At 52.0% G+C, this 16,613-nt stretch overlaps 1 protein-coding gene across 1 annotated transcript in view; it reads right to left on the bottom strand.

Annotated features, from left to right (window-relative positions):
- The window catches only part of Ap3d1 (adaptor-related protein complex 3, delta 1 subunit), a 40,349-nt gene extending 26,430 nt beyond the window's left edge, over window positions 1-13,919 (bottom strand). Inside the window, exon 1 of the mRNA XM_005405921.2 lies at window positions 13,568-13,919. Coding sequence (XP_005405978.1) covers window positions 13,568-13,663 — 96 coding nt within the window. The 5' untranslated portion in view covers window positions 13,664-13,919. The remainder of the gene's footprint in view (window positions 1-13,567) is intronic.
- Between the last annotated feature and the right edge of the window lie 2,694 nt (window positions 13,920-16,613).

The raw sequence follows: 16,613 nt of genomic DNA, 5'->3' as shown, positions 1-16,613 counted from the left end.
CAATGCGCCTCAAGTTACAAGGTCCTGCTCTAGGGTCCCCAGGGCCTGCCCTGAGCCCAGGGTGGGGGGACCCCTGCTAGCATCTCAAAGGGTTTCACCCGCCATGGATTTAAAGAATGAACACATGGCCATGGGAGTTGGACAACTGAACCCCCACATTTGGTGGCTGGGAATGAGGAGGCCACAGCCGCTGCGGGGAGCGGACTGGTGGAGCCGCCACGAGCTGGCGTCTGACAGGCGGGTCGGCTCCAGGCGCACAACCTCCCAGGAAAACTCATGGAGACCCGGCCTCCCTCTGGGCTTTTTTTTAATACGGACTTTTGTTGTTTTCAGAATTTTTTGGCTTTTTTTGTTGTTTAGTGTTTGTATTTATCAAATTACTTTTTTTGGAACCGGAATCGAACTCAGGATTTCTTGCTTACCAGGCAGGTGCTGTGACGCTACATCCCCAGCCCTCAAATTACGAATTTATTATCTGCTAGATACTAGGCCAAGGGAACAAAGTTACTTTACTCTTTCAGCAATGCGTCTGTCCTCATCATATAAAACATATGCTGCTGAGTTAGCACCCAGTCTTCACGTAGTTTTCTCACACGTATTTTTAAATACTGCATCATGCTGCAGACCATTAATTATTCCAAATGTTTTCTGAGGGGGGCGGATATAGCTCAGTAGCATAAGCACCTGCCTGGTAAGCGCAAGGTAGTGAGTTCGATCCCCAGTACCGCAAAAAAAAAACCAACCAACCAAACAAACAAACAAAACCAAACGCTTTAGGAAATATTAGAGGAATTACCGTTGCATTTATGTGCGTTTGACAAAGCAGGAATCAATGAAGTAAAACCCTTTCTTTTGGTGGCAGTGGAACAGTAGGATACCTGATTGTCAGGCGTCCATTTTAGAAGACGCCAGTCCCCTGGGATATAAAACACCACACACGAGGCCAGCCAGTGAACTTCTCAGAGCACAGTTTTCCTCGCTTATATTATCTGAATACAAACACCAGTTATAAAGAACTTGTAAGGACTAACACAAAGTGCAGGTAATGACGCGTTTGTCTTCACGGTACCGTATTTAACCTTTTTTTTGTTTTTATTTGTTTATTTTTTTTGAGACAGGGTCTCACTATGCAGTTCACACTGGCCTTGAGCTCTCTTTGTAGCCCAGGCTTGTCTCAAACTTGCAATGATCCTCCTGCCTCAGCCTCCCAAGTGCTGGGATTACAGGTGTGCACCACCACGCCTGGCCTGTATTTAACCTTGAAGCAGAGTCTCAAAATAAAGCTTGCCAGCATCCCCGGGAAACCAGCTATTGTTGCAAGTGATACTGTGCCAGGTATCAAAGTCTTGTCTTTTCTACGATACTCAGATTTTTTCTATGATTTCGGAATTTTCATCTCCTAGAGTAGGACTGGGCAGAGCACGTGTGCACGCTGCTGTCTCCACGCCCTTGTGCGCTTCTCCACCTCTCCTGGCACCAGGCCCACATCCCTCAGAGATGCTCCAGGTTCTCGCCTGAGCACTGCCGTCTTCCTCTTGGCTTTTGGGTGGGCCTCACAAAGTCACGTCTGGTAACGTCACTCACAAGGTCCAGAATGCACCCAAGGCTGGACATGGTGGGTCAAACCTGTAATCCCAGTCTCAGGAGGCTGAGGCAGGAGGATTGCTCTGAATTCAAGACAAGCCTGGGCTACATAGTGAGCTCAAAGTCAGTCTGATCTATGAAGTGAGACCCCACCTCAAAAACAAACAAACAAAAGAAAAAAAAAATACAAGCAAAAAGGGCCAGGGATGTAGCTCAGTGGCATAAGCGCTTCCCTGGCAAGCCTGAAGTCATGAGTTCGATTCCCAGTACAAATAAAAAAAAAAAAAAAAAAAAGCAGAAAACATCAGAATACAACCCAAAATTACTCAGAAGAGCCAGACCTGGCCGGGGACAGTGGTGCACACTAGTAGTCCCAGCACTCTGGGCAGCTGAGACAGGAGGATGGTCAAGGGCTGCAGCCCAGTAGTAAAGTGCTTATCTAGCATGTACAAAGCCTTGAGTTCCAGTCAAAGCCCTGAAAAACAAAAAACTTTTAAGTGCTTACATATTTGTCTCAGGGTCATATTAAGTTAAAATAAGGAATGTGGCAAGACAGTGACAGTGTTTTTTCTTTTTTTTTTTTTTTGGTTTTTCTCCGGTACTGGGAACCGAACTCACGACCTTGCGCTTGCCAGGCAGGCGCTTTTTGTCGCTGAGCTAAATCCCCAGCCCCCAGTGACAGTGTTTTTTCCTTCCATACAGCACTGCTAACAGAAAAGGAGAAAATTTATACATCCCTTTATAAGAAAAAAAACTGGCTGGGTGTGGGGGTGCATACCTCTAATCCCAGGAGGCTGAGCCAGGAGGATCACCTGAGTCTGAGGCCAGCCTGGGCTATATATTGTATTCAAGGCCAGCCTAGACTACACAGTGAGACCCTGCCTCAAAAACACAAAACCAAAAATAATGGAAGACTGAAAAATTAACCAATGTGCACAGATTAAACCAACCTCAGATTGGCGTTCCATCCCCTGTACTGCCAAAGAGAAAAAAACGGAAAATAGTCTCACCCATACTGAACGCATAGAAGGCTTTATGTCATTAACCTCTAAACAACACAGTGGAACAACTCTGCTGCAGCGCTGACACTGCCTTAGGTATCATGAGCCATCTGGAGAGGATGTGTGTGGGCTGGGTGCGAAAGCTACCCATCAACTGCTTGATTCATTGACAGACTGATGGGACTAGGGACTGAACCCAAGGTCCCTCTCCCACTGAACTACATCCCCAGCCCTTCTTACTTATTTTTCGTATTTTCAGACTGGGTCTTGCTAAGTCCGCCAAACCACACTTGAATTTGTAATCCTCCTGCCTCAGCCTCTCAGAGTGCTGGGATTATCACCCTATGCCACCATGTCCACCAGCAGCTCCACCTATTTTACTGGAAGGACTCGAGCATCTGCAGATTCTAGCATCCACAGGGGCCCTCAAGGACACCAAGGGATGACACTAAGACCCTAAACTAGAAATAGCCTGTGGCGTAAGGTATAAATGGCTACATGTTGACACTTTCAAAAAATCAGAGGTGCAACCTAATGAAGTTTCTCAGGCGCCTCAACAGCTCCATGTGAAATTCACACATCTCTCTGGTGACGTGAGGATGCGAGCTGCAGAAGCGAGAGCTTCCTTCACACACACACTCAGGCAGTGGGAAAGCGAGCCGTTTTCCCGGCTGTACACCAGCATCCCCTGCTGTCTTAAAAATTCAGATTCTCGGCCACGTGTGGCGCACACCTGTAATACCAGCACTTGCAAGGCTGAGGCAGGAGGATCACTGTGAGTTGGAGGCCAGCCTGGGCTACAAATTGAGCTGAAGTCCAGCCTGAACTGCATAGCAAGACCCTGTCTAAAAAAAAAAAAAAAAAAAAATCAGATTCTCAGGGCCCCTCCTAAATTAAACGAATCCAGTCGGGTATTTTTTTTTTTACACTTTGTGAGGGGACAGGGTCTCACTGCACAGCCTAGGCAGCCTCAAACTCACCGCCCTCCTGCCTCTGCCTCGAGTGCTGGGATGACAGGTGTGCGCCGCCGTGCCTGGTTACGGTCAGCATTTCTAAAGCTGCACTGCTACCAAGCCCAGGCAGAGGGGCTTCAGGGCTGCTCTGCTGTCTGCACACAGGCAGAGATGCAAGAGTGGCCTCAAACCCCTTCACCCTGAGACACAGGCAGGGCTGGCCCTCTGTACCCAGGCCTCCTGATGGTGGCTGCCCCACAGCACCTCTCTCAGCCTGCTCAGCCCAAGTGGCAGCTCGGGGACCAAGGACGAGGAAGGGGCCATACGGTGCCCGAGCCTGGGAGGGCACGGTCATGTTTCTGCTGTAGGCCCAGGCAAAGCGCAGGGTCCTCAAGTTCCTTTCCAAGAATAGGTAGGAGCAGGACATGGTGCTGCATGCCTGTAATCCAGCACTAAGGAGGCTGAGGCAGGAGGATCCTTAGAAGAGTTGAAGGCCAGCTACACAGTGAATGGGCTACACTGAGCTGCACAGTGAGTTCAAGGCCAGCTTGTACTGCACAGGGAGACAGAATAGGTGGGGACAGGAGCAGACACAAAGAGGCCTCAAGGACAACTCAGCAGAGCAGACACATGATGGGTGGGCAAAAGGCCATCGCCAGCCCCGTGACCTTCCACCGCCCGCCCCCACCCTGTCAAGCAGGCTACCAGCCAGCCCCAGAGTGTGAGCAGGGGCGCTACACGGGGTGACCCTGAGCCCAGGAGACACTGAGCAATGCCTGGGTCCACTGGTGATTGTCCTAACGGAGATGCTCCTGCATGGGGTGGGTGGAGGCCAGGGTTGCTGCTTGGCCTCCCACCCGAGAATACCCTGGCCCCAGTCTGCACAGTGCGGGGACCCTCATCTAGGAGAATGACTGATGTTACAAAGAAAATAGTAAAATAAAACCAGCCACGGTAGTCGTGGTAGTGCACACTTGTCATCCCAGAACTTGAGGAAGCTGAGGCAGGAGGATCACAAATTCAACCACCACCTCCCACAAAAAAATTCCAGCCCAGCCCAGGCAATTTAATAACTCAGCAAGACCCTACCTCAAAAAAGGCCTGGGGATATAGCTTAGTTCAATTCCAGTACCATAAAATACGAATGAATGAATGAATGAAAATTCAGCTCAAACTTGATATTATTCTCTTCTCGCAAACTGTGAAATCTTAGCTAGGTGTGGTAGTACACACCTGTAATCCCAGCACTCAGGAGGCTGAGGCAGGAGGATTATAAAAAGTTTGAGGCCACCCTGTACTATATAGTGAGAGTTCAAAGCCACCCCATACTGTATAGTAAGACTCTGTTTCCAAAAAAAAAAAAAAAAAAAGAGCCAGGTGTGGTGGTGAACGCCTGTAATCTCAGCACTTGGGAGGCTGAGGCAGGAGGATTGTTGCGAGTTCGAGACCAGCCTGGGCTACAAAGGGAGCTCAAGGCCAGCCTGAACTGCATAGGGAGACCCTGTCTCAAAAAGACCAAACAAACAAACAAACAAACAAAAGGTTGTGAATCTTACAAAAATTCCAGCCAGCAACCACAGCATGCTCCCAAGCCTGACCAGCTGACAGCTGCCGGCAGGGTTCTCATGGTGGCACCTTGAATACCAAGGCTACAGGAAAGGCTGTTCTGGATGGAACTAAGCCATTTGTTATAAGCCACACCACCAGGCCTTTTATTTTTTATTTTGAGACAGGGTCTCGCTAAATCCCTAACCTGCCCAGACTGGGCTCCTACTTGCAGTCCAGCCTCCCAGAGAGCGGCATTGTGCAGGTATGCACCCCTAGGCCCAGCCGAAAGAGCTGCTTTTTTTTTGGTGGGGGTGTTGTCTTTTTGAGACAGGGTCACCCTATGCAGTTCAGGCTGGCCTTGAGCTCACTTTGTAGCCCAGGCTGGTCTTGAACTCGCAACGGTCCTCCTGCCTCAGCCTCCTGAGTGCTGGGATTACAGGGGTGCACCACCACACCCAGCAGAAAGGGCCATTCTCGAGGCCAGAGGCAACAGAGTCCCAGCACATCCTGTTTCCCCCCTAATTCTGGCTCAGGTCAGCTTCAAAACACCACTCCACACAAGCTCAGCGAACGCTCAGGGCTGCGTCCCCAGCGTGGAAATAAACCACAGGAGAGCAAACACACGTCCAGCAGCACCAGGGCAATGGGCTGGAAACTCACACCCAAGCAGAAATTCTTGGCTACTGGTTTAGGGCTAGAAAACTCCAGGAGATGCAGCCCCTTTGTGGCGATGCCTAGGCCCAAAGGTCCTCTGTGCACTTGCTCACTCACAGCCCTGTCACACTCAGGCCAGCTCCACCCCTGCAGCCACCCCGGGAAGGTAACACTGTGCAGGCACGCCCCTGGGGAGGCTTTCACCATCCATCCCTCCATATCCCCAAGCTCTACATGCACCAGGGCCCGCCCCCGCCCCGCGGGCTGCCTGAACAGGAAAGGGAAGCCAGGGCAAAGGCCAGGTGTGCAAAGGCCCCGAGGCTGAAGGAGGGTCAGAGCCAGAGTGCAGGAGGTGGCAGGAGGAAGGGTCCCAAGAGCTCAGGCTGGAAGGAGCAAGGGCTTGGAGGGAGAGCGCAGGGCAGGAGGGAGGAGAACTTGTTGGGAGCCACTGGAGCTAGCTATCGGTCAAGCAGTCAGGCAGTCAAGCTACCTCAGTATTGAAAAAGGCATCCTGCCCTGGACAATTACAGTTGTTAGTCGCTAGGCAACACTACCCCCCCCATGATACTAACTTTGCAAGTGTGTAAAATAAACGCCCCTAACTGTTGAAGTCATCCTCTTGCTCATCAGGCAAGAGGTAACCCCACCTGACCCCAGCTATTGTCTCTTGTCTTTATTTTCTAAATCCTCTTGCCATTTTCTCCTGGAGACCACCGAGTCCCACATCTGGTGCCCAATGTGGGGCCCCAATAAGGAAAATGATTAGGGGGAAGACACTCCCCAAAATCTGTGCACACAACAGGATGGGGGAAATAAGTTGGTAGGTCAACAGTTAGCACTGGAGTGTTATATTGACAAGTATCAGGTGTTAGGAGCAGGGCATGGAGGTCTGCTGACCTTAAACAATATATTACAGGGGCTGGGGATTTAGCTCAGCGGCAAAACACCTGCCTGGCAAGCGCAAGGTCGTAAGTTCGGTTCCCAGTACCGGAGAAAAACCCAAAAAAAAAAACAACAACAAAAAAAACCCACAATATATTACAAAAACTTGGCTTATGGGAACACAAAAAAAGTATATTACATTATTAGTAATTAAAATGGGACAACTACAGTCTCAAACATCACAGAAGTATCTGTATGCAGAAGTGGTTTTGGCATGCTTGATCCCTGTATCTACCTTTCTTTTCTGGATTTTGGTTAAAAGGGGTTTTACAAGCACAAAGGACTTGCCTCAGAGTTCTACTTTAAAATTAAGTCCCTAACCCAAACAGGATGATGGGACAATGATGCTACCAAAAGTCTAAACCATCTAGCCTTGCTCAACCTAATAAGACAAAAAAGTGGGGGAGGTGGACAACAGGGACCTTTTCCCACCAGAGAAGTGTTTGCCTGAGAATTCTATTTCACAGCACCTGATAAATTTAACTAAGGCGCAGGCAGCAGTCCCAACGTTACAGTCAGGACACATGGAGAGCTCTGAACCTGACCAAATGCCACCACAGGGGCACAAGGGGAACACAAAAAGACTAGAAGCCTGACGCCCCCCTACACACCAGTTATCCCTGCACTCAGGGAAGCTGAGACAGGAAGATCGCCAAGTTCCAGCCTGGCCTGGGCAACTTGATGACTTAGTGAGACTCTGTTTCAAAATAAAAAATAAAAAAAGAGTTGGGGATGTTCAGTGTGAAGGCCTTGGGTTCTGTCCCCAGCACTGCAAATGAATGAATGAATGAATGAATGAGACTGCAGGGAAGCTTTAAACTGCCGGTGGCTGGCACTGTCCTGCGGGATGTGGCTATCTGCTAGCAGCTGTGGCACTGAACACCAGCACACCCCCAGGTCCTGCACCACAGCCACCATTCCAGGGGCTCTGGAAGCCCCATCAGCTCCTCGCCCAGGGACAGGGCACCCACAGAGAACATGGGTGACAGGGTGTCCCCTCTTCCCGCTAGCTCTTGTCCTCTGCTGTCCTTCTTGTGATGGACTCGGGCACTGTGTGCTCCTGAGAAACAGTACTAGGACACTCCTCACAGGCAGGCGATGTGCTGGCTTGCACTTCCGGGTGGGGGCTGAAGGCCTGGGGAGGATATCACAGAGGAATGCATGGCAAGAGGGCTGGCACAGGCAGTACAGCTCAGGTTCTTGAGCAGTGGGGGCCTTTGCTAGTGTTGGTAGCATGTGACAAGAAGCAGGTCATGGGGAAGGCCACTGTGGGGAGATGAGAGGGGACAAAGGGAGGCTGCAAGAGAAGGGGGTACTCCATGTATAACAATCACCAGAAACACAGTAGCTAATAGCACCAGAGATTCCAGCCTTGCTGGGCTATTCCCTGTCCTGGCTCCCAGAGGCGCCCACAGCCCTTGGCTTGTGGCCCCTTCCTCTATCTGCAGAGCCAGTAGCACTGCATCTTCACCCTCTCTCGCCCTTTCTCTCTCCTGTGCCCACTCAGGGGGACCCAGGCGGACACTGGGCCTCAAGGGGTCCTGGATGAGCCCCCCGCTGGATCTTGAACTTGATCCCATTTGCAGAATGCCTTCAGCCACATGAAGCAATTACCCACAGGTCCCAGGATTGACGCTGGGCATTGCCGGGGGTTAGCATTCAGCTGTGTGCATAGGGCAGGTACCCAACTATTCACGTGGGAGGCATCCAAGTAACCTGGGGCCTGGAAGAGACCACAGCCAGGAGGAAAGGTGGCCCCAGCCCAGACGGCGTGGCACCAGGACACCTGGACTGGGGAGGGAGGCCCTGGCAAGCACCGCCAGTCCTACCCCAAACCCCAACAATGAGCACCCTGTGCCCCTGGAGGGATGGGCAGGAGTCCCATCCTCAGGGAGGCGCAGTCTCCACTTGAACTGGACATAGCAACGTCACTGGGAAGAGGGTTTCATGACAGCAGGCACACGGTCAGTGGACAGAGTGGGGGCAGGGGGAGGGGCCGGCATGCAGGCAGTGTAGGCACAGGTCACTAAGGGGCCCAGGCCCACCCGAAGGCCACCACGTAGGAGCAGCTGTGCAGCCCCAGCCCCAGGTGACGTCACTACCGGTGTACTGGGGAGCAGGGCCACCAAATGTGCCAAGCACTCGCTCACTCCAAGGCCCCCAGTGGCACTGACCCCCAGACAAGCCAAGCATGTCCGACTCTGGCAGGATGGCACCAGCTCTAGATGAGAACATCCCCTGTGGCTGTCGCTGAGGTCAGGAAGAGTCCAGCAAGGCCAAGGAGACCCAGGGCACCCTGTACTCAGTCATTAGCTGGAAGTAGCTGTGGGCAGTGAGGCTCGGGTTTGTGGAAAAGCTTAAATGGGCCAGGATCAGAGCCACCATGGGCTGCAGAGAGGTCCTGTGGGGACGCCATGCCCCTTCTGTGGCACTGCTGCGGGAGACACGCAGCAATGCAGAGAGAGGCCCAGATGTGGTAGCACACACCCGTGACCCCAGCACTTGTGAGGCTGAGGCAGGAGGATCACTGAGTTTGAGGCCAGCCTGGACTGCATGGCGAGACCCTGTCTCAAAAAGAAAAAAGAAAAGCGGGGAGAGCCAGGTGTGGTGGTGCATGCCTATAATCCCAGCACTCAGAAGGCTGAGGCAGGAGGATCATTACGAGTTTAAAACCAGCCTGGGCTAAAGTGAGCTCAAGGCCAGCCTGAACTGCACAGTGAAACCCTTCTTAAAAGCACCAAAAAAAAAAAAAAAAAAAAAAAAAAAAAGGGGGGGGGGAGGGGTGCGCCACTGGGCAGCAAGGCTACCTGAGAACCCTGACCTCCAGATCCGCAAAATGTCCCACAGAACAGAAGCAGCACTTCCAGCGCAGAGGGCCCATCACAGGGCCACACCAAGGAGGTTCAGAGATGAGGCAGCAGCGCCTCCCCGGGCACACAGAAAGCCCATGGCTCAGGGCAGAAGTCTGGCCGGCAGGACTCACAACAGGCCCTGCACACAGCGGGGGCACCCGCCGCCAGGTCTCTGCACAGGGAAACATCACCATGCCTGTATCAGAGCGGTGGCAGGGCTGCGGGAAGAGGGGCTGGGGTTTCCTTCCTGCCAGTACCAGGGATGGAAGCCAGGACCTTCACACTGACCTACCGCCTCAGCCCTTTTTATTTTTTGAGACAAGCTTTCACTAATCACTACATTGCCCTGTCAGAACTCAAACTTAGGGTCCTTTGCCTCAGTCTCCCAGACCGTGGGACTACAGGCCTGGGCGTCCATTGCAGGCTGGATAGGGATATGTTTACAGAAAGACATTTGCACTACTTGTATAACAACATTAATGACAGTGAGTATTTTGGAGGGGGCATGTTTAAAAAAAAGCTTAAGTGCTAGGGGTGTTTTTCAGTGATAAAGCATGTGCCAAACCCTGGCTTCCATCCCCAAGACTGGGGGAAAGGGTGAAAAATTATATTTTATAATTAAAAACACAAACAGCTGGGCATGATGGTGCATGCCTGTAACCCCAGCATTTCAGGCTGAGACAGGAGAATCACAGTGAGCTCTAGGGCAGCCCGGGCTACACAGTAAGTTCAAGGACAGCCTGAACTACACAGCGAGACCCTATCTCAAAAATAAATATATAAACATTAAGAAAAGTCCAGTGGAGGGGCTGGGGATTTAGCTCAGCGGCACAGCGCCTGCCTGGAAAGCGCAAGGTTGTGAGTTCAATTCCCGGTACCGGAAAAAACAAAACAATAAAATAAAATGAAATAAGAAAAGAAAAGTCCAGCGGTGACGCACACTTATGATCCCAGTACTCAGGAGGCTGAAGCAGTAGAAACCTTAGAGTTTGAAGGCAGTCTGGGTTACATGGTGAGTTTAAGACCAGCCTGAACTTACTTGGTGAGTTCAAGACAAGCTCTTACACATGAAGAGCTTGTCTCTCCACCCCAAAAGAGGAGAAGAGAAACCCCACCCCACTCTACCCAAGTTTTCTCCAAATTATGAAAAGTGCCTGGGGGGTCTTACTAAAGTCACTTGTGGCTGGGGAGATGGCTCAGTGGTGAGCGTTTGCCTCAGATCAGCAAGGCCCTGGGATCCATCCCCAGCACTGCAAAATGAAATAAATGACTACATTTTACTTACATATTATGTATGGTAATGCAATACACTCACAACCATCACGAGAGCTAGACAGCCCAGGAAAAGACCTCTATGCGCACTCAAATGTTTTTAGGCCCCTTTCCTTTTCTTTCTTTTTTTGACAAAGGGTCTCACTGTGCAATCCAGGCTGGCCTTAAACTTGTGGTAAATCCTCCTGCCTCGGCCTCCTAAGTGCTGGGATTACAGGGACGGGCCACCACACCTGGCCTTTTCCTTTTTTTCCTTAATGTGACCCATGAAACTATCTATAGCACCTGAGGAGTCACAGCCTGTCAGAAAATTGGAACCAGCTGTGGTGGCACACACCTGTAATCTTATTACTTAAGCCAGCCTAGATTACATAGAAAGAACCTGTCTCAAAAAAAAACAAAACAAACAAACAAAATTGGGACGCACACCTCTTCTCAGGCAAAACCACTTAACGAGGGGAGGGGATCGGGACCATCACCCCTATTGTCCACAGGAAGAAGCAGACTGGGGCTCTCCCCAAGGCGGCTTGGCTACGCAGGACCAAGAACATCACGCACCACGAGTGCCAGTCACACTGCCTCTCCACGGACCCCCGCTGAGTCTCCTCCATGAGATGCTGCCCGCAGTTTAAATAAAACCCACAGTGAAAAGGAAACATTCTCTGGGAAACTGCTGCTACAGGAAAACCCACTGTGGGAAGTCTTCCTTCAGGTGCAGGGGAGGGGGACAGGCCAGAGTTTACAAAGAAGTTTCTTTTTTTCCCTTTGTAACGGAAATCAAACTCAGGACCTTGTGCTTGCCAAGAAGGCGCTGTGCCGCTGAGCAATATCCCCGGCCCGGAAGCTGCTTTTTAGAGGTGGGAAAGCCAGGCTCGGTGGTGCACACCTGTAATTCTAGCACTCAGGAAGCTGAGACAGGAGGGTTGTCCTGAGCTCTAGGTCAGCCTGAGCTACAGAGTGAGGTCTTATCTCAAAAAAAGAAAAAAAAAAAAAAGGGCTGGGGATGTAGTTCAGTGCAAAGGCCCTGGGATCAACCCCCAGTGCTGCCAAAATAAGTAAATAAATAGGTGGGGGCAGAGCAGTCATGGCACAGCTCAAGACTACAACAGCAGCCAGACAGGAACCCAGGAGTCGGAGGGGAGAAGCTGAGGAAAGTGCAAGACTACACAGACTACCTTCTGAGAGGAACCAGCATCTCCAGTCTTAACACGGCCTGCCCAGAATGGCCAACTGGCAGGTGGCGAGGATCATGCAGAAACCTGGGGCTGTGATCCCAGCACTCAGGAGGCTGAGGCAGGAGGATCACTGCAAGTTTGAGGCCAGCCTGGGCTACATAGTGAGCTCAAGACCAGACTAGACTACACAGGAAGACTTTTCTCACCAAAAACAGACAAAAAAGGTGCTGTCAGTTCACGGTAATTCGATATGAAGAGCCCAAGGGTGCTGGGCTCAGGGTATGGCTCAGTAGTAGACTGTGAGCTTTGCCTGTGCAAGGTCCTGGCTTCCATTATCTGGCGAAGATGGGCACAGCACACAGCCCTCAAAACCAGGCCCCCTAACAAGAATATGTGTGGCGGGTGCTCAGGGACTCCCACTGAATGGGGCGCTGGGAGGGCAGCCAGGTGATCCCATACGGGTGGAAAAGCCGCCGAAGCGGATAAACCACATTTCAGATTCGCAGGCCAGTCGGCTACTCTTTCAACTCAAAAGGCAAGAGGAGGATGAGCAACTTTGTTACAAACTGTAACTGGGGCAGCAGAGAGGGCCCCAGAATGAAAGAGGAGTCAGGCAAGGACCGAGGTTCCCAGGCAGGGGGCGAACTCCTGACTCCCTGCTCCTCCTGGTGCCCTCACTGTGAGCTGCACCAGGAGGCATCTGGCACAGCTGCCCTCCTCCAGGACGGCCTTTCTGTCCAGCAGGGAGGCTCCCTAAAGCTTCCACCGCCCCGTCTCCTGCTGAGGCAACCTCCTAGGAAGCCAGGCGCTTGGTAGGCACTAACTGTACTTCTTCACTAATCTGGGTCACAGGCTGGGGGAAGGGAAGGAACTGATGCCCACAGTTACAATTTTACTTCTGGAAAACCGTTTCCACACCCTGGCTTTCGGGTTCCTGCTTGAAGTGCGCTTCCCCATTCCAGGACCCCTGGGCCTTCCCTTATAGGACACTGGCTGCAAATAGGGGGCTCCAGCTTGGGCCCAGAGGCGAGGGTCCGAGACCACACAGCTTCAAGCCAGGCCTCAGGGAGCAACCTGGACACACGCTTCCCCGTTCTTCCCCGAGGGGGAGACCCGCCTGCCTCGGTATCCCCGAGAAGGTCCCGGGAGGGCTTCAGAGCGCTGGGACAGGAAAAGATCCCGCATCTTCAACCAGTGATCCAGAAACTCGCTCAGGTGGCAGAGCCACAGCGCAGGCACCGGCTCAGCCTCTTGGCGAGAACACGCGCGGCGAGGGGGGAGGCGGCTAGATCTCCCTCCAGGTAGGTAAACCGAGGCTCAGGGAGGGAGGCTGCCCCGGAAGCAGGGGGGCGAGGCCTTCTGGACAGCGCTTTCCCCGGGCGAACAGAGAACAGCTGATGGGGGTAAACTGAGGCTGGGAGAGAGAGAATGCGCACGGAGGTGGCCCCGGGACCGGCGGAGCCGGAGCGAGGGGCAGCGCCGGGGGCGAGCCCAGAGCGGGCAGGAGGCCGAGCAGGCCCGCCGGGCACGGAGGACGGCCCCGGGGCGGTGAACGGGCGGGGCAGCCCCGCTCCGCGCCGCCTCACCTCGTCCTCCTTGTGATTGCGGATGCCGCGGACCAGGTCCTGCAGGTTCTTGTCGAACATGCGGTCTATACTGCCCTTGACCATCTTGAGGGCCATCGCGGCGGCCCACGGGCTCGGGTCCCCGGAGGACCGCGGCCGGGCGCCGTCTGGGGACCCTCGCGGCCGCACCTGCCGCCCTCAGAGCGCTGCGCTGCCGGCCGCCTCGGCAGGGAGGGCGTGCAGGCCAGGGCGGCGGCAGGAACCCAAAACGGCGGTGAAGGCGGCGGCGATCGGCTGGACAAGCGCCCGCGCTCCCGCGCCCCGCCGCTGGCAAATGGCGGACAAGATGGCCGCAGGTCAGCTGACGGCGGCCGCCGGGTCCCAGACAGTCGGCCCCCGGAAGCCCCGCCTCCTGAGAAACCACGCCCCTCCACCTCCGTTTCCCTGACGACCATAAGCAACCCAATGGCGATGCGGACACCGCCCTTTTTGGTCGTTCGCTCCCGCCCCTTCCGGCTCAAGCTTCTGCGCTCTTTGGTCAGTAGCCTCCGAAACTCCACCCACTTCCTCCTTCCGCGTTCTAACAACGCCCCCTCTGCTAAGTGACAGATATGGGCGTGTCCTTTGTAGGCGGGGTCCGCTGTAGGCGGGGCGCCCACGTGTAACTCTCCTCGCAGTTCCTGAGGAAGAGTCCAGCTCCGCCTTTTGTGAATCTAAAAGGGGACGCTACTTGAGAACTCAGCAGTCTCACAAAACCCAGTGATATGGGGAGTAACGGCCGTGGCTAGGGCTCCAACGCAGTCTTTCATTCGTTACTGAGGGGCCGGGCGTGGAGGATCTTTCGAGTTTGAGGCCAACCAGGGATACATAAATAAAGAAATAAATAAATCATTACTTAGTGCCTATTATGTGGCAAGCATAGGAAGGCACTAGGACAAGAAGGTGTGAATGAGATATTCCTGGTGTCTGCCCTCCAGGAGAGATTAGAAAAGCAGCCAAATTTAGTGGTGCAGACTTGTAATCCCGAGTACTAGGGAGGCAGAGGCAGGAGGATCACAAATTCAAGGCCAGCTGGCCATGGTGGCACATGCCTTGTAATCCCACCACCCACAAGGCTGAGACAGGAGGATCGCTGTGAGATCAAGGCCAGCCTGGGGTATATACTGAGACACAATCTTAAAAAAAAGCAAACTAATTTATAATGAGACAAAGTGAGTAGGACTGCATCAACCCAGACATGGTGAGTTGTCATCTCATCTATGCTGGGGTCTAAGGAAAAGGATAGCGCGTTTAAGCCCTGACTGAGCAAATTAGCAAGATCCTGTGTCCAAATTAAAAACTGAGAAACAGTTGGGGATGTAGCTCAGTACAATGACCCTTGGCTCCGTCTCCAGTACCACATACACACACTAAAATAATTCTGATTGTCTTCTAATGTACTCTGGGTTTGTGCTGTGTGTGTGTGTGTTGGTTTGGTTTTCTGGGTTTTTCTCTTTTTCTAGTACTGGAGATTGAACCCAGGGCCTTCACATTGAGCTATATTCTCGATCTTTTTTTCTTTTTTTGAGACAAGATTTCACTATACAGTTCAGCCTGTCTTGAACTCAGTATGTAGCCCAGGCTGGCCTTGAACTCTCAGTGATCCTCTTGCCTCAGCCTCCTGAGTGCTGGGTTTACAAGTGTGTACCACCATGCCCGGCTTTAGACACTGTGTTTTTATTTTTATTTTTTTTTAATGGGGATCGAACTCAGAACCTTGCGCTTGCCAGGCAGGCGCTGTGTCACTGAGCTATATCCCCAGCTGTGACACTTATTTTTGAGCAAGTTATTTTCTTATTAATCCTCTCTACATTCTCTTCCTACTGGAAAATAAATTCTATGAGTGGCATCTGTCTGTGTTTGTTACATGAGTAGGCCCTGAAGAAATTTGCCTGGATGTGGTGGTGCACACCTGTAATCCCAGCATTCAGGAGGCTGAGGCAGGAGGATCGTTATGAATTTGAGGCCAACCTGGGTGACATAGTGAGTTCAAGACCAGCTTGAACTACATAGTGAAACCCTGTCTCAAAAAAAAAAAAAAAAAAAAATTTGCTTTACTTTTTTCAGTACTGGAGATTGAACCCAAAGTCTTTGCACTGAGCTACATCCTCAGCCTTTTTTGTGTGTGTATGTCCTTTTGAGACAGGGTCTCACTATGCAGTTCAGGCTGGCCTTGAATTCACTATGTGCCCAGGCTGGCCACAAATTTGCAGCAATCCTCCTGCCTCAGCCTCCTGAGTGCTAGGATTACAGACATGTACCACCACCTGGCAGAAATGTTTAAATTAAACTAAATAAACCTGTCTTTTTTTTTTTTTTAAGTTTATGTTAAGGAAGATTGAGCAATTGTTTTGACAGAAGTCCATTTTTTTTACACCCCTGAGAGCAGGTGGGCTTTCTGCAACTCCCAGAGCGGCCAGCAGAGAGCAGTGGTAGGCAGGCTTGGAGAAAGGGGCGGCTTCTCAGGAAAGAGCTTGACCCTCGGCTGTGAGCTGCAGGACCTGGCCTGAACTTTGGACATCTGTTATCAATCCCACCTTCAGCCCTGAATCTCTTCCCTCAGCCACAGGTGATTCACCCCCATCCGCCCACCCACTGCCCATCTACCCACACACCTGTCCATGAATCTACCCCGCACCACCCATCAACCCACACCCCCATCCATCAATCCAACAACCTAGGGGCTGGGGATTTAGCTCAGCGGCAAAGTGCCTGCCTGGCAAGCACAAGGTCATGAGTTTGATTCCTGGTACCGTAGGAAAAGACAAAAAAAAAAAAAAAAAGAAAGAAAAAAAAAGAAACAATAAGTCAACCCAGGTGTGGTGGCATCTGTCATCCCAGCACTCAGGAGGCTGAGGCAGGAGGACCCCCACAAGTTCAAGGGCAACTCAGGATACACAGTAAGTTTGAGGCCAACTTGGGCTCCATAGTAACCCTTGTCTGGCTAAACAAGAAAGAAAAAGGAACAACTCAGAGCCAGCAAGTAGAACCAGGATCGCAATCACCTTAGCAGATCAAAGCAGGCTAC

This window comes from Chinchilla lanigera, unplaced genomic scaffold (assembly GCF_000276665.1).
Source record: "Chinchilla lanigera isolate Chin_1 unplaced genomic scaffold, ChiLan1.0 scaffold00094, whole genome shotgun sequence".
Taxonomy (NCBI): domain Eukaryota; kingdom Metazoa; phylum Chordata; class Mammalia; order Rodentia; family Chinchillidae; genus Chinchilla; species Chinchilla lanigera.
This window is presented reverse-complemented; position numbering and strand designations above follow the sequence as displayed.